The 26,300-nt window shown below is 43.7% G+C and overlaps 1 protein-coding gene across 4 annotated transcripts; it reads left to right on the top strand.

The window, feature by feature from the left end:
- The first annotated feature begins 308 nt into the window (after window positions 1–308).
- LOC115634869 (kinetochore protein NDC80 homolog) lies at window positions 309–26,076 on the top strand. 4 transcript variants are annotated; one of them, XM_030532833.1, is made up of 17 exons: window positions 309–384; window positions 1,393–1,502; window positions 2,512–2,583; window positions 3,175–3,301; window positions 4,268–4,440; window positions 5,806–5,908; window positions 8,744–8,833; window positions 11,030–11,123; window positions 12,137–12,243; window positions 13,111–13,255; window positions 14,092–14,297; window positions 15,903–16,055; window positions 16,571–16,660; window positions 18,978–19,070; window positions 20,682–20,812; window positions 22,702–22,804; window positions 24,840–26,076. In XM_030532833.1, exons 2-17 carry the CDS (start codon window positions 1,399–1,401, stop codon window positions 24,960–24,962), a joined length of 1,914 nt encoding a protein of 637 aa, XP_030388693.1. In that variant the 5' UTR covers window positions 309–384; window positions 1,393–1,398; the 3' UTR covers window positions 24,963–26,076. The 4 variants fall into 4 exon arrangements, with proteins under 4 accessions (XP_030388693.1, XP_030388710.1, XP_030388721.1 ...); XM_030532841.1 differs by lacking the exon at window positions 309–384 and adding an exon at window positions 583–608; XM_030532850.1 differs by lacking the exon at window positions 2,512–2,583.
- The last annotated feature ends 224 nt before the right edge of the window (window positions 26,077–26,300 follow it).

Below are 26,300 nucleotides of genomic sequence, written 5' to 3'. Positions count from 1 at the left end.
GGGTGTTGGGGAAATTCAGGGGGAGTCTAGGGAAATCACTGGTTGAAATGCTCCCGGCGCTGCTGCAGACGGTCTCCCTGGGTCGCCGCCAGACGCGAGGGCAGGGGGGGCGGAGGGAGCCGGTCTCCCACTGGGACCCGAGGAAAGCCCGGCGCCCCGGGGCGGGCTGAGCCCAGGCGAAGGGGAGCCCAGCCCCGCCTGTGACTCCCCTGCAGCTCGGGCGCGGCGGGCAAAGGGGGCGGGGCTGCTTTGCTTCCCCTGGGGCTCACAGGGCGGGGCGAGGACCCGGGGCATAAGGGGCGGCACCATCTTGTTGTACGGCAGCAGGCCCCGCCCCTTCCCCGCTCGCGCTGCCCGCTCTGGCTGGACCTGCCTCGCGCCCAGGTGTGTCGGCGCCTCGCCGCGGCTCGTGCGTGGGGCGGGCGGGGAAGGAGCCTGAGGCCCCTTCGGTGCCCGGGCTGGGGATAAATACCAGGGCCGCCGAGAGGATTCCGGGGCCTGGGGTCTCCATTCAGTGGCGGGGGGGGGGTCCTGCCGTTCCGGGACCCGCGGCGCCCCCCCCCCCCACCATTACCGCTGAAGCGGGACCCGCCGCGGAAGCGCAGCCGGTAATTCGGAGGCGGGGGCCCCACCGCGGGTCTTTGGGGCGCTTCGGCAGCGGGTCCCGCTTCGGCGGTAATTCGGAGGCGGCGGGGAGGGGTCCTTCCGCCCCGGGGCAGAAGGACCCCCCCCCCCACCGGCGAAGACCGGGAGCGGAAGAAGCTCCGGAGGCCCGGGGCCTGCAAGAGTTTTCCGGGGCCCCCGAAGCGAGTGAAGGACTCAGCTCCAGGAGCCCCAAAAAACTCGTGGGGGCTCCTGCAGGGCCTGGGGCAAATTGCCCCACTTGACCCCCCCCCCCCGGACGGCCCTGATAAATACCTGCCTAGGCAGAGCCCCCTCGTCACCCCGCAACGCGCAGCCGCTCTCGGGAGGGGAGCGATTCTGCCATGGGCACCAGCAGCTCTGGGGAGGGACCCGCTTCAGCTGGGGCACGGACTAGATCCCCGGTCCCTGGAGCTTTTCTTCTGATCTTTAACGGGGGAGGGGGACATGGGGACCCAACTCTTAACTCTGCCCCTCGACTGCACTGAGGCACTTGCAGTAGCGCGGGGTCCTTCCCATCCTGGGCTTGGGGCTACCGCGGGACTCCTGCCCGGCTGGGGCTGGGCCCTTTACTGTCGCTGGCACTATTACCCAGGTGTGTGTGTCCTTGCAGAAGAAATGCTACCACTTGTGCGCTGTGCTGGGAGCTGGGTGGCAGGAGACGGGGAGCAGGCAGCTGCTGAGGAGTAGAGGGAACCAAAGGAACTTTTTTCCCCTGCATTTTTTGGCTGATAGTCCTTTGTCTTGCAGCTTAAGATGAAACAGAGCTCATCTTCCAGTGGTAGCAATGGCCGGGCCTCCCTGCTGCCTATTAGAGTTCAGGACACAAGTAGAGCTGGTCTATATACACCTCAAGCAACGTATGTACTGCTGATCTCTAAGCTCACTTATGCAGATGTAACTGAGAGGAGGGGGGTTGTGGTTATTTGTTGTGGCCTTGGTGTGAAGAGATTCACTGTTATGATAAATGGCACCTGGATGTCTAGTTCACATCTAACCACACCTCTGAGTGTCCTAGTGCAGGAGTTCTCAAACTGGGGATTGGGACCCTCAGGGGGTTGCAAGGTTTTTACATGGGGCGTCATGTGCTGTCAGCCTCCACCCCAAACCCTGCTTTGCCTCCAGCATTTATAATAGTGTTAAATATATAAAAATGTGTGTTTTAATTTATAAGGGGGGGTTGCACTCAGAGGCTTGCTATGTGAAAGGAATCAGCAGTACAAAAGTTTGAGAACCGCTCACCTAATGGATATTGATGTAAATTTATGGAGTAGACCTGGCCTAAAGCTAACATCATTTCAGATAGGTGGCATTGGTAGTACCGCCTATAAATTTCACTTGTGTAGGCAGGTTCATGGAAACAAGAACACCACAGTGACTTGACTTAACAGAACACTGTCCATTTAAAAATAATACATTATAAACTAATTTTACTATCAACTCCACATTAGATTTTTTCCATCTGAAAGATGTGTTAAGCCCTTTAAAGGGACAATGTCTTGAAATTTTAGTAAATTGTCAGTCAAAATGAGTTAAAATAACTATTATGACACCTGTCATCTAATCAATCCACTTGCCTATTTTACAGGGTTAGGGGGAATTATGTCACACTTCATGTTTCGGTGTTTTTCTTTCCATTATTGCTATGTAAAAGACTCACACAAAGTGAGAAAACTGACTTCACTGGGGAAGTGGTGAAGTTGTGCTTTTGATTGCACTGTGTAAGTAATCAAATTAAAACAAAATCCAGAAATGTAATTAAAAGAGATTCCTAATAATCTTGGGTCATGTAACAATAGCTGTGAAACCACTAGCAGCATCATAAAAGCTCTTTAAATTACAGTGTAACTTTTTGTTACTTTTCTATAGAGAACGATCAAAGCTGAGCATATCTAAGTACATGGGTGGCTCTGAAGGAAAAACCAGCTTCTCTGTGAAAAGGTGCTGTTACAATGCCTCCTGACTTATCTCAGTCAATATTTTCTATATACAACGGTGAATAATTAAAACTCTAGGCTTTAAAAGTAGCTTGCAAAGGGAGCAGGAGGGAAATGGATGCGTGTCCCTTTTTTGGGGGAGGTGGGCCTGTTTTTATGTATAAAGACCTAAAATATTTGGGGTTTTTTTCCCCCCTCAAAGGCTTTTTTCCTGCTTGATTTTTTTTCATTCATTAGATTACAGAGTAGGCACCTAGGAATTGTGCACAAATGTTATGTTAATGAGAATCATGTAAGTGCATAGGAAGATTGCTATCCTGTATGAGATCACTGTAGCAGGTCTGAGATGCTTCAGAGGAATATGTATGAATCCCTGTAATGGACAGCTGTGGAATAATCTGCCTGTAGGGTGACCTTTTCTTACCTTTTCTTTTCTTTTCTTAACTGCCTTCATTGGATGTTGGTTTGTGCTTTGAAGCATGAGAATTTTGTAGTTCTTGTACAGCTTGGATATCCTGTCCAGTGTGATTCTATAAATGCTAAAAGCACACAGCATGTGATCCAAAGTGGTTTAAACTTCTCTGTTTGGTTTCAGGACAAGTGGTTCTGGAGTGTCACGAAATACTCCATGGGGCTTTTTTACTGGCACAGAAAAGTTAAAGGATCCCAGGCCACTTCATGACAAGGCTTACATCCAGCAGTGCATCCGACAGCTCTGCGAGGTATACCTGGATTCCCACCCACTGTACCATCAATGTTTGCTGCATCTGCTCATAACGATGTTGTATTCTAACTGCAAACATGGGATGCTGTCATCTTTGGCAATAGATCTGTTGGTTCTGTTACATAAATAGGATTGTACATGTGAAACACACAAGATAAAATTAGGATAGCTTGTGATTGGGTGGAAAAACCATGTGATAAGCAGGTTTCAGATTGGGGAGGAAAGTGGTGGTGGTCTCATCAGGTTATGCTCGCAATCCCAAAATAGCTGAGTGTTTCTTCTAAAATGTGCAGCTGATATTAAAATTGCCCTAATTAGACTTCAGAATTAACACTGTAGAGATGAATAGGGCCAGTTTGCATCTCTCTCCTGCAGCTTAGTAAAGCAGCATCGGATTGGGTCACATCTGGAAGATTAACATCTGGAAGGACAAAAATAATGCCATATGATTTAATGTTTGTTTTTTAACTGAAAATTTAGATATTGGACGTACTGTTGAGCCATCAGAAGTGCTGGCACAAGGAACATCTGTTCAATCAGTCACTTTTTCAATAAGTCGTTTACCTTCTGAGGACAACAATGCTACAATTATCATTGTTGTAGACTTAACAGAGAGCACATACAAATCTCAGCTTATTCACTGGTTTATCAGACATGAGTGTGTGTGTGTGTGTGTGTGTGTGTGTATATATATATTTTTTTTTTTTAATTTTTTTTTCTGAGCTTCTATCTCCCCCTCTGAATGTTAGCTTCTTCCAGAAATGTGTTCCTGTAATGAGGGAGAGTTCAGTGTTTTACACTGAAAATACCTATTCGGAATGTATTGATCAGTGTACGTCTATTGACTTCTATTAGAAGCAATGAAAATTTAATGTACCTCAAGATAAATGCTGACATTGACCTCACCTTGGTCAATATCTGATTAGGGGTCTGTATTAATCTTTGTGTCTGTTGCCTTTCTTAGTTTCTTGTGGAGAATGGCTATGCCCAGAATGTGTCTGTGAAATCGCTCCAAACTCCATCTACCAAGGACTTTTTCAGGATTTTTGCTTTTATATATACTTTTTTATGCCCTTCCTATGAACTTCCTGATTCTAAAATTGAAGAGGAGATCCCCAAAGTCTTTAAAGAACTTGGGTATGTACCAGGGCTGATCAGAGATTGTATAAAGTGGGCACCCTTATGCTCAAAGGGACAGAGTCAAGATAAAGATCCAGATAAAAAAAAGTTCTGAGAACAACATAAAGTTGATAACTTTATCATTTTTTGAAGGTCCCCACTGTTGTATCGAGGCTCTGGTGTCTGAACAAGGCAGTGATTCTTATGTCAAGCCCTGCAGTGGGACCCAGGTGCCCTGTTTATATGCAGAATACCCAGGAGCGGCACCAGGGTTTTTGCCACCCTAGGTGGCAGCGCTCCTCCTCTGAGCATTCGGCGGCAGGGGGTCCTTCTGCTCCATGTCTTCGGGCCACTTTGGCAGCGGGTCCTTCACTTGCTCCAGGACCCGCCGCCTAATTTCTGCCCAAGAACCAGAGCGGAAGGACCACGCCCCCCCCCCCCCCTGCTGAATTTCCACCGAAGACGGCAAAATGCTGCCCCCCAAATCCTGCAGCCGTAGGCGACCGCTGGCCCTGACGATACCAATTCCTTTCAGTGAAGGCATTGCCACCAGATCTAGCCTGGGACCATCACTTCCCACAATTCAGTCTTTCCCCCTCAAGTGTTTCCAGGTGTGTTGCTGTAGGGAGAGTGAGGTACCACCATGTTGTCATTTTCTGCCTTTGTACATCTTCCACTTTCTGGAAAGCTCTTTTGATGTGACCCAGGTCCCATTGTGTAGTGCTCTCTCTCGGAGGTTTCTATTGTACACAGTTCCTGGAGTAATCCTTGTGCTTGTGTTGCATTTCCTTAAGTCATTAACATTGGCCTTTTTACTGTTGTACCTGAAAGGCTGCTTTTGGGTGTTTTCAATCTCACAACACGTTTCAGTAACACATAAGTAGCCAAATTTCATAACTTCACATACGATAGCAGATACAATCCAACGAGATACTACTATCTAGCAGATCAGACTTTTAGAATATCTCAAAGGCATACTTTGTACAAAACATACCCTAATTACATGAAAGTGGTGAATGTTGGGGTGCCAGAGTGTCACAGTACTCTATTTGCAATTCAAGGGTATTTTTCTAATTGCCGGTGCCCCAAACTCCACCTGATATCCAAAACTGAGTTGTGCTTTTTTTTTAAACTTCTTTACAAGTGGCAAAGATACTGCAATTTGACCTTAGCTGACAGATTTTGTTGATGCACATAAAAGGAATATGATCAGTTCAAGATCCGTAGTGTTAAAAATAGTGAATGTTCATCAGTAAAACAGGCAGAAGTCTGCATGCGTCCAATAAATCAAATCTGTTTGGCGGGGAGATGTCTTTTAATTCTCTGCTGATTATAATCATGCTCAGCTAATTGGAAACTGCTCTAACTCTTCTTTCCTTGTAGATATCCCTTCCCATTGCCCAAAAGCTCCATGTACACCGTGGGTGTGCCGCACGTCTGGCCTCAGGTTGCCGCTGCACTAGTGTGGTTAATAGACTGCATCAAGGTATGGTGAGAGAGAGAGGTCAGCTGTAATCCAGTGGATCTGAGCTGAGCAGGGACATATGGGTTCTGTTCCAGGATCTGCCATTGACTTTGGACTAGTTAAGACCAGACTCTCAAAAGTATTTAGGTGCCTGAAGATGGAAAGAGCCACCTAATAGTGAGATTTTCAAAGAGCACCTAAGCAAAGTGGGCACTTAAATACCATCGAAATTGATGGGTTTTACATATCTAACATGTATATGCATCTATTGGGATTTTCAAAAGTACCTGTCTGCCTCTTTAGATGCCTAAATGCCTTTTAAAATCTGGCACCTAATCCTATGCCCCCATTTTCCCTTTTGTAAAACTGGAACAGTAATAATTTCCCTACTGCACAGGTGTGTTGTCAGTATATATTCATTATCTTCTTTGAAGTGGTTTGAAATCCTCGGAGAAGATGCTGGAGAAATGAAAAGTAGTAACTATTACAAATAACAGTACCCATGGTGGATGAGAGTATGTGTGTAAGAGGAAAGAATAAACGAGGGAAAACAGGTCTACATTAGATTCTGATTGAAATGAACTGAAGTTTTTAATCTGGATCTTGGAGGATTATAGAGTTATCTTCATGCAGCCTTAGGGCCCTACAGCAGTATCTTAGATTCAGAAGCTGTCTGGCTTTTTGACTGCAGATATAAGCAGACAAGGCAGCTGAGGTAATGTCTCTGCATCTGTTGGAGGAAAAGTGGCTTTTTCTATAGTAACTGCCTCTTACCTTAGCCATAGTCAATCAACTTCTTTCTGTCTTCCTCTAGAAAATCCTTTTTATTGGCAATCTTTGCATGTCGTGGTACCCAGCTGAGCACATGTCATAGGGATGGGGTACTGACAGTAACCCCTCTCTCTTGTACAAAGTCTTGCAGTGTGCTGATTGCTATTTTACTCATAGGACTTCCTGGTGTGTTTTAGGTATACCTGCCCTGTTGACTTTGTGTCAAGCTGCAGTGCTTTAAGCTTATCCTCAAAATATGTTTTTTCTTTTCTCTCTCAGACCCTCCCATGATTTTCACAGTGTTTTCCTCAGAATCTAATATTCCATTCTTTAATTGTCTCTTTGAAATGTATTTCCATTAACAGATTGAAGAGAATGGGTTATGATCCCTGCAGTATGAATCTTTTTTGACCACATCAGTTATGTTAATTCTGATATATGTGGCAGTTATCTAGGTGGTGTGCAGGGGCTTGTTTTTCACTGTAAAAGTCAGACAAATATACTGACACTTACTGAAGAGAACTCTTCCCCCCGCCCCCTTGACAATTTAACAGGGTGCTCTGAGCAGAATGTTGTACCACTCCCATTAATCCTGAGTATTTCATCCATTCTTTCCATCGTTCCTGCTGCAACTGTGCCACAGCCAACCATCTACTAACACAGATTCCAGTGCTCCATCAACAGATGTAACCTTATTCTGTGAAGTCAGGGGCTTATCTGGACCAAGTTACTGTGTTAACAGAGCGACACATTCCATGTAATTTTGCCAAAGGAGACTTTTTTTATTCCTGAAGGAATTGTGCAACAAAAAATTTAAAAAATCTGTGCACAATGCTCAGTTATTTATCATTTATTTCAAAATACCTGTCAGCAAGTATGTGTGTAACAATAAGGACAACACAAAAGATTCAGGAAATGTTTTCTGAGAAATAGATTCCTTACTAGGCACATTAATAAAGAACTGAGTACAAATTCATTTAAAGTGCAGTACAGAACTTTATTTCACACAGCCCTCAGAAGCAGCCCAAAGGCTTGAGGGAGAGGGAAGTAATTGCTGGGAAGGAGCCTGGGTGTGAACTTGGAAGGTGGGAAAAGTGTGGAACAGGGTGGCTTCTTTGAGGGGGAGGGAGAAGAAGAGGAGGGATTGTTAGGGAGCATCCCCCTGCAGCCTCTGGCTGACCCCTGGCCTCTCCCATTCAGTCAGGTACACCTGCCCCAGCCCCATATGTTCCTGCACCCCCTGTCCACATATCCCTCCGCCTTCACTCAGACACCCACTCCTCCATCCTTATGTTGCTCTGTATCCACTCTCCCTGTCCCAATGTGTTCCTGAACCTCCTCCCTGTCCCCACGGCCCTCTGTGCCCCCACCCAGCAACTCCCCTGTCCATATGTGTCCCTGTCCCCACATGTCTCTGTGCCCCCAACCAGCCATTCCCCCTGCTCCTATGTAGCTCTTGCCCCCTCCTCCATCACCATGTGGCCCTGGACCTCCCTTCCTGACTAGTCCTTATGAGCTCCTGTTTGAGAGAGAGAGAGACACACACACCCCCAACACACCATGCTGTCTGTCTCTCCATAGCCCCTGTCTCTTGACCTGGTCTGACAGGTGCTACAAAGAAGGCTTCCCTTGCTGGCTGGGAACTGCTACTGTTCTTGTGCCACAGCATCCTTTGGTGGGGGGAAAAAGGCAGAACTGAAGTAACCTTTCAGCTGAAGCTTTCTTATGCACAAAAAAATTTAAAATATGTATGGCTCATTAATTATGCATGTGCACAGTAACACAGAATTCTCCCAGGAGTAGACTTTGGCCTAGAATCACTGATTCCTTTTTTCAGCATTTTGCTGTAGTACCAGGGGTTTAGCTTTTTGTTTAGAGATAAAAGGAGACTTCCACACCAAAAAAACAGGGAGCTCCAAGAGTGTGCAACCCACCCCAATGGGACTAGCTCTGCCTCCTTACATTGTTTTCTTAATACAAATATGACTCTGATATGGAAGCTAGTGAGGGGTGATATCCAATAAGAATCTCCAGTGAACACTGTACACTTCTAATTTGTGAGATTTACACTCTGTCCCTTTTTAGATCTACAGTGTCATGAGAGGGAACATAAATGTGCTTGTCGATGCTCAGTGCTGGTCAGGAGAGGGTGAAGATGAAATTGTTGTTAATAAGGTATCATACTATATTAATTGTTCATCAGACAATGTTCACTACACTGTTAGGAAAAATAGCAAATGCAGTAAATGTACTCCCATTTTGTATGGGGTTTTTAATTTGGATTTTAATCAGCCTTTTTTCCATTCATACTCAAGTGTGTATTGTTCCAGTGCTCTTCCAAAAGAGTTGTACAGAATGTAAATGTAAGAACTGTTATTTTAATAATAATTAAAAAACACACTGCTTTCTGTAATGAGTTAGATACTTATGGCTTACAACTGGAGTGGGATTTAGCTGGCCAGGGGATTAATTACAGAAGGGAAGGGAGAAAAGGACAGCCTTGTTTTCTAGCATGCTTTGAGAGGTGATTTCATCTGGTGGATAATGCATGGGATGGGGAGGAGGGGCGGTGGTCAATTCTTGACTGCTACTAACTTACTATGTGACTGTGGGCAATTTATTTTAGCTTTTTCTCCTGTGTAAAATGAGTGTGACACTGATCTACCCCTGTAAAATACATTGATGTATGGATGCGAAGAGCTATCTCTTAAAAAGGCAAATCATTTTAGACAGATATGTTTGTACTTTATCATCATTTGTACCTTTATAATACAGTGGTGAAGGAGAGGAATCGATCTGCCATCCTTTGATTTGCCTCGCCCATTCCTCCCTGCCAAGTGGCTGATAGCTTGGACCATTGCCTGAAGCCACCTCTCTTTCCTAACACTGTCAGCATATACTGCTCTTCCCACAGAAGCAGTGGGAGTAGATGAAGGGAACATACCGCTTATGCCACTGGGCTGAAGTGGCAATGGGGAGTGGCCAGTTCCTGGTAGGGATCCCACTTTGGGACCACACATGCAAGTCAAAGGCCATGTCTACATCTAAAATTTTGCAGCGCTGGTTGTTACAGCTGTATTAGTACAGCTGTATAGGGCCAGCGCTGCAGAGTGGCCACACTTACAGCAACCAGCGCTGCAAGTGGTGTTAGATGTGGCCACACTGCAGCGCTGTTGGGCGGCTTCAAGGGGGGTTCGGGGAACGCGAGAGCAAACCGGGAAAGGAGACCAGCTTCGCTGCGGTTTGCTCTCGCGTTCCCCGAACCACCCTGCAAACCGCAGGGAAGGAGACCTGCTTGCTCGGGGGTTCGGGGAACGAGAGAGCAAACCGGGAAAGGAGATCAGCTTCGCCGCGGTTTGCTCTCGCGTTCCCCGAACCACCCTGCAAACCGCAGGGAAGGAGACCTGCTTGCTCGGAGGTTCGGGGAACGCGAGAGCAAGCCGGGGAAGGAGACCAGCTTGATTACCAGAGGCTTCCTCAGGTATGCTGGGATACCTGCTTATTCCACGGAGGTCAAGAAAAGCGCTGGTAAGTGTCTATACTTGATTACCAGCGCTGGATCACCAGCGCTGGATCCTCTACACCCGAGACAAAACGGGAGTACGGCCAGCGCTGCAAACAGGGAGTTGCAGCGCTGGTGATGCCCTGCAGATGTGTACACCTCCTAAGTTGCAGCGCTGTAACTCCCTCACCAGCGCTGCAACTTTCTGATGTAGACAAGCCCAAAGACTTTTTCCCTGTACCTCAGTGGCCAGTTGCTTGGCTTCTCAAAAATAGGAGCAGCTATTTTCAGAGCTTGCAGCCCGGAGCACAGCTGGTTGTTTAACTGCTCCTCTCTGCTCACCCATAAATCACATGGCAAGTTATGGATTTGGGAGTACCTTTCCCACCTCAAATAAAAATCAGCTTCTTGGTCTGTGAGGTCTCAGTCTGATTTCTTTTTGGTGGGGACCAGAAGGAGATTTTCACATACCTGTGTCAGTTTCCCATCTTGGCACCTGGCATGCTGCGCATGGAGTTCTGGTTAGCTCTGGGCCTGATGTCAGGCCTAGAGAAACCCAGGTTACAGTCTGCAATGAACAAGTGGACACCCAAGCCAGGAAAAAGATATCCGGAAGTGGAAGCTGCTTTTTAAAGGCTACAAAAATAACGCAATCTTCTAACTGGGGATTTTCCCTAAAGCACCTTCTTAGATTTAAAAGGGTGGTTTGTGTGGGTTGTCATTACATTCAAGCTTTAAAATAGAACTTGTGACCTTGTATGTCCATTTTAATAATAATTAACTAAGGTGTTGGTTTGCCACATAGCTTTGTATGCCAAGCTTGCTTAATATGTTTTTTTTAAAAACTCTAAAACCGACTTTGTTTTCAGCTACTTATGGAATACACTGAGAAGTGTTATGATCATTTCATGAATGGAGGAGATGCTTTTGAAGAGATGGATGCAGAACTGCAGGCAAAACTAAGTAAATGTGGCCATCTGAATTAGCTATTGCAAGAAACGACATGCAGGCTAGTAGAATTCTGGTCTTGTCACACTTACTGCCTTCCTTACAGGGGTTATAGTAAGGCCAACATGAGCATTTTTCAAATGCTGGTGCCTACCTAGAGTTAAGCACCCACATTCATATTTAGATATCTTATTTAGGAAAATGCAGATGTTTAAAAGCGTGGGTCTAAGTGTCTTCACTATGGCCATGATTTTCAGAAGTGCAAAGTGACTTGGTGCCTTAATTTGTGGTTGCCCAACTGGAGGTGCCTTAAAGGGGCCTGACTTTCAGAGGGTGGGTGCTCAGCTTTCTTTTAACTAAGCTCCTTTATAGCCTCTCAAATTGGGCACTCAAAATCACTGGTCACTTTTGGTGTATATGTCCTAGCTGGCTTGATATTGGGTCAGGATTCCACACCCTCTCCTAGAACTAGCAGCTGCTCATCTGCCTGCTCATAGAATATTGCAAAGCGCTTATTTTTAAGAGTGAATCTTTTTTGGTGTGGCTTCTCTTTGCAAATCACTTTGAATAATTTTCCTCTTCGGACTATTTCGTTCCCAAGACAGGACTTCTCCTGTTGGTAGTGTCATCTCTTGTTATTGCATACCATCTGCCTGTAAGCATTTCTAAAGTGCCTGGCAGCAGTGCTCAAACTGGGTTGTGACTCCAAAGTGCATCACGACTCCATTTTAGTGGGGTTGCCAGGGCCAGCGTTAGATTCACTGGGCCCAGGGCTGAAGCCGAAGCCCGAGGACTTGAGTCTGGGGTAGCAGGGATCTGGCTTCTCTCCCCCTGTGCCTGAGGCTGCGGGGCTTGGGCTCTGGCCTCCTCTTGCCTGGGGTCATGTAGTAACTTTTTTTTTTTTTTGGTCAGAAGGGGGTGGTGGTGCAATGAAGCTTGAGAATCGCTGCACTACAGATTGTGCCACTGTTGTCTGGTATGACTATTGAGGCTCTAGGGTTATTCAAACCCAGTGTGGTTTCTTGCAGATGAAGTGTTTAAAGTAGACCATTCCAAACTGAAGACCTTAGAAGCAGAGAACAAAAGGTTGAATGAAGAGATTGCAAGGCTAGAGAGAGAGAGGGAAAGCGAACCGGTTAGTAAAGCATCTTTCTACTACTTTCAACTATATCAAAGCTGGGTCTTCCCTTATTGGGGTTCCAGGTACTGTAATCTCACCAGTAACATGTACATACTGAGCAAGTGGTGGGGGCAGCTGAATCAGGGGCACCTGAAATTCTGCTTCCTGAGGGATAGATAGGGGGCTGAGGTGCTACAAAGGAAACTGTCTCTAGAGCTCTAGGTACCACCTGGGACGCTCTCAACTCCTGGCACCAGGTGGTGGAAGAGTCAAGTCAGTGTCTCAGACTCTTATAGTTTAAAAAACTATAAACTATAAACAGTGTCTCTAAACTGCTTTAGTTTAAAAAAAAAAAAAAGCCAGATATGAAATTAATGCAAGAAAAATCTGAGTTGAGGCTTCTATCTGTCCTTACAGAGCTGTGACTTATTACTGCAGTGCATCTGGTACATGAGACAGAATGCATTATTAGACTCCTGTGATGCTTGACAGCCTCACCTCTCATCTTATTTCCTCCTGTAGCTTTTAATTTCTTAATGTTTCAATTTAGCTGGTGTTCTAATGATAGAGTTTAACATTCTAAACTCCCAAGAGCTAATTTATCAGGCTGGGAATAACCATATCTTGTAGTCTGACACTGAAAATTTGACCCAAATAAGATAAAGGAGGGAAGAGGCTTTCAGGGTAGGGATTGACAGAGTGGCAAGGTTCACCACCATTTAGGATTGTGAGGAAAATTATCTGCCTTGGTAACAGCTGATTCAAGAAGGGGTGCAGGTTAAAATCTGTCATTGTGCTATTGTTGTTGTTTCCAGTAACCACTGTAAAGCAGGACCAATTCTTCTATATACCAATTATTAACACTCTTCTTTCTCTTCAAAGGATCGTCTAGAAATGCTGAGGAAGCTGAAAGCTTCGCTGCAAGCTGATGTTGAAAAATATCAGGCTTACATGACTAATCTGGAATCTCATTCAGCTGTCCTGGATCAGAAACTACATAGCCTCACTGAGGTGTGTGAGGAATCAGGTGAGAAGGAAGCTGCATCAGAGATGATTGATGTATCATCACTTCTTTTGTTGGTTAGTACTGCAGATTGAAGGTTCTGAAACAGACATACACTTGCTCCATGGATGGATTTGTACTAGAGCAGATTCTACTTGGATAGTAATATTGTTATACTTTCTGGGAAAAGAGTGGGGCAGTACATACAGGGATAAGTGCTTCCTGGATCAGAAAGTGCTGGATGCATCTTTAAAAGCCACCGCCTTGATTTCTAGGGGGAGAAGAATTGTCTTTTGAGGCAGAAACATGTAAGTTGTCCGGCTGTCAAGTGTGGGAGGAGATGATGAGGTTCGGGGGTAGACTCTGCCCTCTTGAACCAGCTTCCTTACAGTTGGTCTCCTTTTCCCATAGTTCAGTGAGGGAAGGAAGCAGAGACTGATCGCGCACCAAAACTTTCCTGCCTCAAATTAAAGGAAAATACCTCAGCCCTGAATAGTGAAATCATAACCTGCCTAAGCTGAAATCCTTCCATTTAAAAGAAAACTACATCTGAGTTGCTCTCCCTGACCTAGAACAAAGCAGCAGCAATGGGGGAGAAGGGACATAGCCTCCTGAAATGTGCATGTAGAGCCTGAGGAGATCCCACTTTAACCTACCTCACAAGTGCTGTGAGGCTTAAGTTCGTAGAGCACTTTAAAGATGGAGAGTGCCATTCATGGAAGCAGAACACATCTGTATTACTGCTAGAAGTACACCTGACTGATGAATGAGATGTTTATACTGGAAAAGCAGGGGAGGTGACACTGACCCTTAGTAAATGTCCAGAGAGCTGTACCTCCTCTTTTTGTTGTTGATTACAGAATTGGAAGTTGAAATGATGAAGCAGGAAAATGCCCGGCTTCAGCACACTGTTGATAATCAGCTGTACACAGCTGTAGACATCGAGAGAATAAACCACGAGAAAGATGAGCTTCAACAAACTATCAACAAGCTTACCAAGGAGCTAGAGACGGAGCGGCAGCAGCTGTGGGCTGAGGAGCTAAAATATGCAAGAGGCAAAGAGTCAGTGAGTGCCTGTCCCAGTTCCCGCCAATGGTTTCAATCTGGCAGCTCTGCAGCTTTGATATTAAATGTCAAAATACAAGAGAGAAAAAGTTGGGAATTTAAGAGGTTGCTGTGAATTATTTTTCTAATGATACTAAGCCAGGCCCAGATTAATGACTCTAACAGCTTAAAAATGATTTACAATCAACAAGCACAAATTTTTGCTCATGCTTCCAGTAGGCCTGGAATTTGTTCATGTACTTGTTTGTGCATCAGCAGCCAAGGCCTGATTCAATGCCCATTTGAATCATTGAATATCTGGCCCCAAGAGGCCACAACAAGCATGTGTATTGCATTCAACTGTAGTTGCAAAGAGAGCTCAGGAGCTTGAAATAGTCTGAAGAGCTTGAACATCATTATCCCCATTTTACAGATGGCAAAACTGAAGTACACAGGAATTCCATTACCTGATCAAGACACAGTAATTTAGTGCAGAACTAGGAATTGAACCAAGAGGCCAGATCCTCAGCTGGCGTAAACTAGTGTAACTTCTTTGACTTCAATACAGCTATGCTGATTTACATCAGCTGGCTTAGTGACTGAGTCCCACTCTGATGCCTTGTCCCATAGACCGTACAGACTCAACAGTCTTCTCCTCTTTCGCATGACCATTGCCACAGTGAGATGCCCCATTTAGAAGCAGGCCCTTGTACTTCATAAAGCTGTGTCAGTGACTAACACCACAGGCAAGAGAGGAACAATGGCCCAATTATGGTTAGGGTGCCAGCTTGAGAGTCAGGAGACATGGCTTCAGTTCCCAGGGTGTTGTGAGAATAAATGCATCAGAGTGTGAGGCTCAGATATTGTGGTGATGGGGGGGCCATATAACTACCTCTGACAGTATTTGCATTTGTAGGGCTGGGTCACTAGACTGTATTCCTAATTTATCACTTGTAAGACTCCTTCCAGCCAAAGAGCTTAAATTTCTTTACATGAGTTCAATTTCTCAGACAGGCAATCTGAGACATGGGGGCATGAAGTGTGTCTTGCCTGTGTTCACAGGGAAATCTGTGGCAGAGCAGAGAACAGAGCCCAGAACTCTGCATGCCCATGCTTTTGCCAAAATACCATCTGTCCTCCTTACAGGCAGCTTCCAAGGATGCAGACTAGCTAATCTTCCTTGAATATTCAAGGGATAGGTGGAGCAGGCATTTATCCAAGAGAGGAGAATACAGCTGCTCAGGAAGGAATGGACAGCTAAAAACTGCTCAAGTCTATCTGTACAGGCCATTAAGCTTCAGGGCACAGAGAGGTGATGTGATTTGGTTTTCTCATCTTTGAAATTGGGAGAATGATGCTGACCTTCCTTTGTAAAGTGCCTTGAGATTGATGGCTGAAAAGCTGCTCTGTAAATAGAAGAAATGTTCATCTCATTCAAAAGGTTCCAGTGCTGACTAATATTTTAAAGAATTTTTTTTTTCCCTGAGCTCTCAAAATGTCTGTGCATCTCTGAAGCCACCTGCCAGTGGCTCCTCTTAGCGGTGACAACAATAGTGATCTGTGTTTTGGCCTTTTCTATTCAGTGTCTTTCTCTCCTACCGTCCCTGTAACACCACATATTTCTCAGATTGAAGCACAGCTGGATGATTATCACAAACTGGCTCGGAAGCTGAAGCTAATCCCAGCAGGCATGGAAAATTCCAGAGGCCACGATTTTGAGATTAAGTTTAACCCAGAGGATGGACCCCATTCTCTCGCCAAATACAGACGGCAGATCAATGTAGGTGTGCTTTAACAACTGTCTTTGTTTGGAACATTTGAGTCCTGCGAATAGTGTATGCATTTCAGTGGTAAAATGTTTGGAAATACACAAGGAAGATTGTCCTTGAACATCCCTACTATAGCTGCAGTACAGTCTAGCCTGTGTGGGATGTTGCTAATAGCAGGGCCGGTGCAAGGACATTTCGCGCCCTAGGCAAAACTTCCACCTTGCGCCCTCCCCCATCCCTGAGCCCCCGCCCTGAGGTGCTCCTCACCCCAGCTCCCCCCTGCTCTGCCTCCCCGAGCATGCCATTGCTGCTTCACTTCTCCCACCTCCCAGGCTTGCGGCGCCTAAGATCCAGCCACCGCGGTCAGTGCCAAAGAAAATGGCACCCCCCAAATCCTAGCGCCCTAGGTGACCACCTAGGTCGCCTAAATGGTTGCACCGGCCCTGGCTAGTAGAACTGAGCAAATACTCAATTTTTTTTCCCCATTTTTTTGTCTCTCTCTCTTTCTTTTCAATGTGCATTACAGGTTCCGCTTATGCAGATAATAGATGAGACTGAAGAGGCAATAAGTAAAGCTAGTAACAAGAAAATAATTTTAGAGGATTCCTTAGAACAGGTGAGCTCAAAGCTTTATACATCTTTGCTTATGGGGTTTAGGTAGTAAATATTTTCAGAATGGTGGTTTTCAAGCAGAGAGTCAGTGGGCTATGTATTATTCTTGGCATTTCTGGTTAGAGAAACCTACTGATCATATACTGTAACTTCTCTGAAATCAGCATTCTTTAACTGAACACCTACCACAAAATAGTTTCATCTCAACATGTATGGTTTGGTGCAGTGAAAGCATGTAATATCTCCAGAGGAAAGCAAACTCCCCACTTAGCTATCTAGCAGAGGGTATGGATTGCAAGCCCAGCTACCAGGTTCCCTGTCGGTGTTACAGATCTCAGCTCGGTCAAGCAAATGTGGATTTTCTCCTATTAAAGAACATGTAAGAGTAAACAAATTCAACAAGCAGAAATATCAGGCCTAGGCTATACAAGGTGACCTGTGTTGTAAAATGGTGAAACAACCAATTTAAGTGATAAGTTTAAACCATGAATATAGAGAGAATATATTTTGACTGTAAATTTCTTTGTTGGCAGTGAGTCTGCGGCTCCCTGATTTGTTTCAGCAGAGCTCCAGACCTGAGAAGGAAATACAGGTTATTCCTAAAAAAGCAGCCAGTGAATTAACTTGAGTTGTAGGTGCTATGTGTGCTAAGGTAGATGCTGTATTGTTAGTAACACAAACAGTCATTTGTAGTCAGCACCAGCAGTTCACCGCCTCAGCTCTGCAGTCTTTGTTGCTTAATTCATGCAAATGAATTGAAAACTGTACCAGGTCTTGAATCTGAAATATTATACCTCTATCCTGACCCTCTGCAACATAGCACATTTAGGACATGTAATTCAGTACTGTAATCATTCCACAATCCATCCAACAAAAATGGGAATCTGCTAAATGCTGAGACACTGGCGTGGTCCTTATGTTGGGTCCATGGAGAAAGTGGTAGCAGCATAAAAGATCCTGTTAGCCACTAAAGTGGTTCAGCAGACAATACTGCTTAGGCTAGATAGCGGAGACCTGGACACTGATACTTAATGTACATTGGTGTCCAGACAGTCTCTAAAGAAGCAAACATTGCTGAAATTAACCCAGGAGAGTGAGTGAGTAATATGTTCATAATGAACTTTATCCCTCTAGTGCAGGGGGCTCAGACTCAATTTACCTTAGAACCAGTGTCAGTCCTCAAATCCTCCCAGCGGGCCAATAATGTCACTGAAGATGGTGTTCAGAAAAGAAAACGTTTATATTTTCTTTCAAATTTCTCAAATAATAAAACGATCCTACAACTTGAAACAATTCTTCGCCTGCCAGAGAGTTTTTAGCGTTTACCAGACACCTGGCAATGCTTCAGTTCTGTCAGTTTGTTGATGTTTGGCCTCAGTGACTGAGCAGTTGAAACTGTCAGGATTGCAGCAAGGTGTGCATCAGATAGCTGTGTTCAGTATTTTGACACGTTTATATTCATTGTGGAAAAAGGTTAAGCAAATGATGCTGCCTCCATGGCTGATTCTGCCCAGCAACTAGTGATGGTCTGTCTCTTTCTCTCTCCCTCAGACAATAGGAGCTGCAGGGGGCAGCACCTGCAGCAGACATTGCCAGGAGCGTGGCTGCATGCGTCTCTCCTCCACAGTGGGGAGGTTCTCAGGCTGCAGATGGCCCATGGGCCGGGACTTTGAGACCCCTGCTCTAGTGTAGGAAACCAGGAGAAGCAGTTTACTGAAGGTGTGCGATAGAATAGTTAGTGCACAGGGAAATGCGTTGCATCACCCTTTGAGACAAAAACACGTACTTTATAAAATACACAGTTTATATTGTTCATTAGTTTTTTTTAAATTAGAAGTCCATTCACTTTCTGCCTTTTTTAGATGTCAATTGAAAAGGGTTATCTTCCTATTGCAGTATAAGTGCTATAATTCTACAGTAGCCTGCAGTGTCACTGAAAATGGTTTGTGTGGGTCTAAGGTAGTGTACAAAATTTGAGCATCTGTTTGTTTTTTCCAGTGAAAATTTCCCATGGACTCTGCAACTGCACTAGCACCTTTCTCTGTTCCTGAGGGAACATAAATTCATCTGGCTTTTTGATGTGGGAAAGTTAACATGACATTAAATAGTTCTCCAGTATTTCCCTTATCTTAATATCTATGTTATGAGTTCAGGCTGAGCACTTATCTCTAGCACTTGAGTAAGGGTCCTTGGTCTTTGTTTCAGCCCCATATAACTAGTCTATTGTTTTGAAGTTCTATATAACTCAGGTTTTGCAAGGTGTTTCCAGGCAGCTGTACATGTGGTGTGTATGGTTTTTTGTTTTTTTTTCTTCCTTTAAGTTGAATGTGATGATGGCAGAGAAGAAAAGCAACATAAAACTGCTGAAAGAAGAAGCCCAAAAGCTGGATGACCATCACAAGCAGAAGCTCAAGGTAGGAATTTACTTTTCTAAAATGAAAATAAATGAGAGATCTTTGAATGAATAGGACTAAATTCTGCGCTGACTTACACCCTATGTCATGCTGAATTTAGCCTGATGAATCATTATATGGCTTTGGACAGTCAGCTGGTGCTGTTTTAGGTGCATCTCATGAATAGAAACCGCTGTCCCTCTACCTAACTTCCAGCAGAAGAGCTCCCTTCCCCACACCCACCCTTTGGACGTTGTTTGTTGTTGGAGGTATGTTGCCTCCCATTTCTTTCTGAACAGTTGTCAGGTATGGTATCCAGTTTCTGTTCAGATGGAAGTATTTAGACACCCAGGTTTTCTTTGAACAAATATCTTATTGCAACCTTTTTCTGCAACCCTTTCTGGACCTGGATCTGCCTTGTTGATGGCTTCTCTACCACAGAAACTGAGTTCACTTGCACCACACTGATGTGTTTAGGGCCCCTGACTGCCTTAATCCAGTCTTAATTTCACTTGTTCCTTGCTAAGGGGGTGGAGGTAGAAAAAGCCTGGTGAGGTTCTCAAAAACCATTCCAGGCAGCATGCTGGTGTAGGCAGGTGCCAACATGCCTGGACAGGGCAAAACTTTAAAAAAAAAATAAAAAAATTTCAGATTTGGTGCTGCAAGGACACTTCAGGGTGTGCAGCCTCTCATGATGCCTAGCTCATTAGTCCATGCCTGACCCGATGCCCAACTCATCTAGTGCAGCATTTCCCAAACTGGGGTCAGCAAGGGTACCTCAGGGGGGTCTGCAGACCCTGCTGATCAACTCCTCCACCTCCCTCCTAAGGCCCCCTGCATGCCAGTGGTGTGCAGGAGGTGCTGGGAGAGAGGGGGAAGAGCGGGGACAGGGCAAGCTCAGGGGAGGGGGCAGAAAAGGAGGAGTCAGGGTGGTGCCTTGGGGGGGGGAGGGTGGAGTGGAGGTGGGGCCTGGGGCTGAGCGGGGAGCTTGAGGGTCTGCAAAAAACACTAAATCAAAATGGGGGTCCTCGGGTTGCTAAAGATTGAAAACTGCTGATCTAATGGATACAGGAGAGAAGTGTTGCGTCCTGTTTCTTTTTTCAGAGTTCGTGCTAAGTCATTTTGAACCCCATTCAGATTGGAGGCTGAGTGGTAGGCTGCCCATGAGAACAATGACTTTTCTTAGAAAGAAAAGAGAAAAAGGAAACCTTTAGGAGTTACTTGTTGTCTTATTAAAGGGATCTAAGTTTGGTACTATTTCTAGTCATGTATGGTCCTCTCCCACACTGCACCATCTTGCCATACGGTTGTAGAACCTTTACCCAGGAACACTTGCTTTGCCATTTAAACATGCTTGTGAGTTGTACTGCTACTTCTCACCTCTTTAAACAGTTGCTTTTTGATTATATTGATAATTGGGGGTGGGAGGGGAGGGAATTTTTGTTACTAGTTGAAAGTTGTCCTGTGAGGCCTTGGCTTGATCCTTTCATAGTGGGAATTCTTTGGGTTTTCCTGTATTCCTCTGCTGGCAGGAGGTCCACTCTCCTAGCAAGTTCTAGGACTTTAATTATTGGTAGGTAAACTTAGCCTGAAGAACATGCTGCTGAGCAGAATTTGTTTATCCTTTCTTAGGTGGCTGAAGAAGAGGAGGAAAAAAGTGCAGCTGAACTGCAAGCCCTAGAGATACATAAAAACCTAATTGAGGCTGGAGTCAATGAGGGCCTCAATGAAGCTATGAATGAGCTACATGAAATTCAGAAGAAGTAAGTGCAACACATGCAGATGTGGGGGGGTTAACAGATTTTTCCTGAGAAGTCTACTGCATTGCAATGTAGAGAGAAGACCATACTCTGGAGGGTTGATGGTGAATTTCTGTAGTTTGTATAAAATCTCCTTGACTGAGTACATAACTAGCCCTTAGTCTTGCACATATACTATAGTTTCCATATCACTAACACACTCTCCTTCCAGAATCATGCAGTATGGAGTATTAATTAATGCCTGCAGAGCAAGGGCTGGTTAAAATTTTTCAATGGAAGATGAGTATTCAACTAAAGACAAACATAAGAAAAGTGTCTACTACTTTCAGTGGAAAAATGGACTCTGTCAAGAAACCAAAACCCTTTCACTTTTTGAAAATTAATGCTGTGTTGTTGTTTTTTTGTTTGTTTTTTTTGTTTGACTGACCAAATTGATTTGAGGGGAAAAGCCCATTTCTAACCAGCCTTGCTACTGTGAATCTGCCATAGTGAGTCTGCAATACCTGTATGTGTTTGGACACATTTCCCTATAGTGTGAAATTCAGAAGTTAACTTTTAATAGTAACTGGACTGTAAGAAAGGAAATACTGTAGTTAAAGGTTTCAGTATCTTTTACAGTTCATGCATTCTTTAATATCCAGCCATGTGAATGATAGTTATTACATATTGCAGTGACACCTATCCCATGTCCCATCTATCAAGAGTCGTTGAGTTTTCAAGTTCTACAGAAAAATCCTCAAGACTTGACACTCTTGTTCAAAATATAAGTCCTAATATTCTACCTTCTAGCTCTTTTATAGCCTTTCTTCAGTAGATCCTCAGCCCCCTGCTTTATCTTGTGCCATGCTACATAAACCACACACGTTCAGAGTCTACCCCTATACATATAGCTGCAGAATGGTAATATTTTAACACTACAAAGCATGCATAATAGTGTTGTGTAACTAAGATTTATCATATTAGGTATTGTATATAGATGTAGTCTAAAAATACTCCTGTGTACATGGATGGTTCACTGCCTTTATAGTTTTTGATATATTTGAACTGATTAAAAATGTATTGGGAGAGATTAGATGAAAGGTTATTGTGATGTCTGATCATGCTGAATTGGCTGGATGCTTGCTAGAGAACAAACTGTATAGGTACTCAATTTTATCTATAGTCTTAAGTTCAGGATTAGATTTTATTTGAAATTGGATTTTTTATTTAAAATCAGGCTTTTTAAATATGGCACAATAGGTCAGCCTGAGTAATTTAGGAGACATCTTATTTTCAAGATACTTAGGTGAGATTAGGAATTTAAACTGTCACTTTTAAGCATATTTGAAAAGTTTCCCAAGGTACCTGAAATAACCAGTTTAATTCACTGAGTAGTTAAATGATTTATTAAATAGAGATTAGTTGTAAACATGGAACATGCTTTGATAAGAGATTATCTATCCAAAACATTTTTAAGGTGGTATTTTTATATGCTGTTTTGTTTGTTTAAATTCCAGTTACCATCCTAATACAGCTTGACACAAATCAGAGCAAAAAGTACTTTATCTAGTAAATAAGCAATATCCCTCACTATTTTTTAACATACTAAAAATGTACAGTTATGTAGTTTAATTGCTTAAATGTAGATAGTTCTAGTGCATCTTTTTACTACCTAAGAGGATACACTAAATCTAGTGAAAAGGCTTTAATTGTAAATTAATGTTTTAATAGTTGCACTCTCATTGGAAGATGCATCTTCCTTTAGAAAGACACTTAAGTACAAATGGAAAAGTAGGTTTAAATCATCCAGCCTCTTGAGTTTTTTTAACATTTATTACATTGCCAACCTTAAAATGAAGAGGTTTCTCTTTGGCCTGGGCATGCAATTAAGGGAATGTATTTGTATTCCTCAGGCACCAGATTGCTGTGAGGACAACAAATGAAGAGAAAATGCAACTGCTTGATAAGTTGTACCGTGTCCTGGAAATGGTGGCTTTTCATGTAGGATCTGTAGAGGTAAGTCATACCCATTATTGTTAACAGGAAAGCAGGGTTAGGAAATATACATTGCCAAAAAGGAAATTTACGGTCAGTTCATTTCCACGCTAGTGCCCTTTGATTCTCTCTCTCTCTTTCTGTCCTGCCCAGTTCATGGCAGGCTATGAAGAAAGAGGTCATCGGTTCCCTCCCAAAAGTCAGTGTCTGTCTCTCTCTAGGGAGTGACTGTTGTTAGTGTCTCCAAGCTCCTTGGAAAGAACAAATCTCTCTCCTGTTTGTCTGGGCATGCTGAACCTTGTCCCTTCCTGTACAGAAAAGTCCACAATTTCTCCCAAAGTGACACAATAGCAAATACCATGTAGATTAAAAATGTGCTGAAGCTAACTGCCATGTGCAAGCAGAGCACCCAACCCCTGTGTGGTGTTGGGAATAGCATCTTAGTCTCTTGTTGTAGGGTTCCTTTTATGAATATTTCACAACTGATTGCCACAGTCATATATACACACATACGCCATAGCTCAGTCTTCCCTACCTCTCCCTCAAATTATTGGCAGAGCTAGTAAAATGGCCCCTTGTAATGATTCCAATGTCTATTAAGCTGTTGCCAAAAAGCTTGGAGGCTGCAAAAGTAAAGCACCATGCCCTGCCAACCTCACCTAAAACAGTTGTCACCACACTGAATGTAGGATGAAATACCAGTAACAACTGCAATTGTTCTTCCTGGGCTGTATTGGAAAGAGGAGACACTATAGGTCTCCAAATACAGTACTTGAATTGTTGATGTTCATTACTGCTGACATGGGTGGATGTTCTAGTTTGTTCAGACCCTCTTATCAGGGCTGCAAAAAGTAGAGCTCATTTTGGACCGATGACAATAGCCTCTCCTGTAGTGTTCAAAGGCCTATTAACTAATCTGCACAGGGTGGGATGTGATTGATTGCATTACAGTAGACACCACCACCTGTGGGAGGAGAAACAGACATGGAAAGGGGCCAGGGAAATGACAGAAGTAGAAATAGAACTCTGGGCTCCTGAATCCCTAGAACATCTGCCTCAATTAATGTTGCCAGTACCTGTATCCAGGGGAAACAATTTTAATCAAGAGGGCTTAAAGCCATAAAGCGTGTGTAGCTTGCTGTGTAAATCATCTAGGTTAGTGAAAGTATTGGGCCATCAAAACCCCTTCTAAAATGGAATTACACTTGTGACTGTGCAGGGGATGGCTACAGAAGTGAGATGAATGCTTAGGCCATTAGACACAAGCTACGTGAGGTAACAGTTATTGGACCAACATCTGTTGGTGAAAGGGACATGCTTCACAGCACTCCTTCAGGTCTGGGGAAGGTAAATGCATAGGACACTGGAAACATGCAATCTGAATCTTGCGCTTGGGTATATTTCAGACTGTAATCCATTCAATGGGAAGGAGAAATGTGGAAACAATGATAGACTAGGGGAGAGAAGAGCCACACTTATTAAAAGTGAAATTCTGCACCATTAACTTCAATGAAGCTGAGATTTCTCTGAAAGTTTGTACCAGGAAATAGCCAAAAAAAAAAATCTTAGATCTGTGAATAAGATGCATTAAGGCAGAGAGCTACCAATCACTCTGCAGACATTAAGAGGGAGCTAAAGCTTCCTAAAAAATTAACAAATTATCCGTGCTCCTTTTGGTGTTCTGCCATGCTAACCTCCCTCAAGAACAGGATTGGCTTTTACACTATCAGCCTATGAATTGAGACTATTTTAATAGGCAATTCATTCACAAACTCCTAGGGATCAGATTTGTGCCCTAAGAATTCACAAAGTTTTTGGCATGCCACTGTCAAACAGGTGTTTTTAACCTAGTTGCTTTACTATTAAGTCAGACCTTAGTTTGTTTGTTTTTTTTTAATTGAAGAAACCAGTTTTACTATTTAAATTATAGATAAATGCACTTATTGCTATACAGTGGATAATAATAATAGATGCACATGGTGCTGACACAGAAGCTGCATGTCTTTTAGGTTAAAAATGAAAGTTGGAAATCTCACCTGTAACATTTTCTTCCTAGAAATACCTGGCTGAGCATAATGCAAAAGCTGATACAGTGTTTGAAGAATTTATGTCTGAAGATCTCTTGGACAACCTGAAACAAATCCTGGCCAAATATAAAAGTAAAGCTAATGCTCTGTAACCCCTGCATGAAGGACTTCACCTATACATTTTTTTTTTCTGTAGCACAATTGTAATGTCCAGTCCTGCATTCCTTCCACTACTAACCCATATGTACAAGGACTACAGGATCTGGTCCACAGTGTGCTGTATGAGAGCTGTTATTCCTATGTATGTATGTATTAAATTCTTACAAATGTAAACTGTGTGTATTTAAAAAATCAAAAATTACACTACACCAACTGCTATCAAATCTTTATGAAATACCTTTAAGACCCTTAGGTTCTGCAGGCAGATGTCTTTGAAAAGTGTGATTTAAATCCTATAGCTTCATAAGGGTCCATTAATTTTGGATGCTTAACTTGCAAAAGCCCACAGCATGCAGCACCCAAAACTGAGTGGATGCTTCTGAAAAATGTTTGCTAGCAGGCTGAAACTATTCAAGAACTGACACTGAGCCACAGCATGTGCTCCAGGATGCTTTTTGTCCCTGAGAGCTGTACTATCTGGGACAGCCAATCTGTGGTTATGACACTCAGCACTAACAATGGTTATATATGGAATCATAGCCCTGACTCTCCCTTTGTTCTGCTTGATTGATCAAAGTACTTAGGAGTTAGATCCATCTCTTTTGCATACAGCACATAGGAATTAGTGTACTGCATTAGGCTACTGTTCCAACAGCTCCCAGATCCTGTCTCTAGGATTGGCTACTACCATGTAGTAGGATTAACATCTAATGATGATGATTTCCCAAGGTCAATTAGGTTGGGTAAAAAAAATTTCCTTTTATGAACAGACATGAACTTGACCACACAGCCTCTTTAATCTACACTTAAGTCACATGCAGAGTACAGCTACAGCATTGCTTAGGTGAAGAGCATGCCCTACATACCTGAACCCCCGGGCTGGAAAGCTGTACGTGTACACACACACACACACACACACACACACCCCTCCTTGCTCTACAGTACAACAGCCTCCTATTTTAAGCCTTTCCCTGTCCCAGTGAAAGGCTCCCGCCTCTTGGAGTCTTTAGCTATGGCATAGAGCTAGCCATTGTAAAGTAATGCACATTGGAAAAAATAACCCCAGCTATACATACAATATGATGGGGGCTAATTTAGCTATAATGAGTCAGGAAAAAGATCTTGGAGTCATCATGGATAGTTCTCTGAAGACATCCACGCAGTGCACAGAGGTGGTCAAAAAAGCAAACAAGATGTTAAGAATCATTAAAAAGGGGATAGAGAATAAGACTGAGAATATATTGCCCTTATATAAATCCATGGTACACCCACATCTCCAATACTATATACAGATGTTGTCTCCTCACCTCAAAAAAAATATATTGGCACTA

This window comes from Gopherus evgoodei, chromosome 1, assembly GCF_007399415.2.
Source record: "Gopherus evgoodei ecotype Sinaloan lineage chromosome 1, rGopEvg1_v1.p, whole genome shotgun sequence".
In the NCBI taxonomy this organism is placed as follows: domain Eukaryota; kingdom Metazoa; phylum Chordata; order Testudines; family Testudinidae; genus Gopherus; species Gopherus evgoodei.
This window is presented reverse-complemented; position numbering and strand designations above follow the sequence as displayed.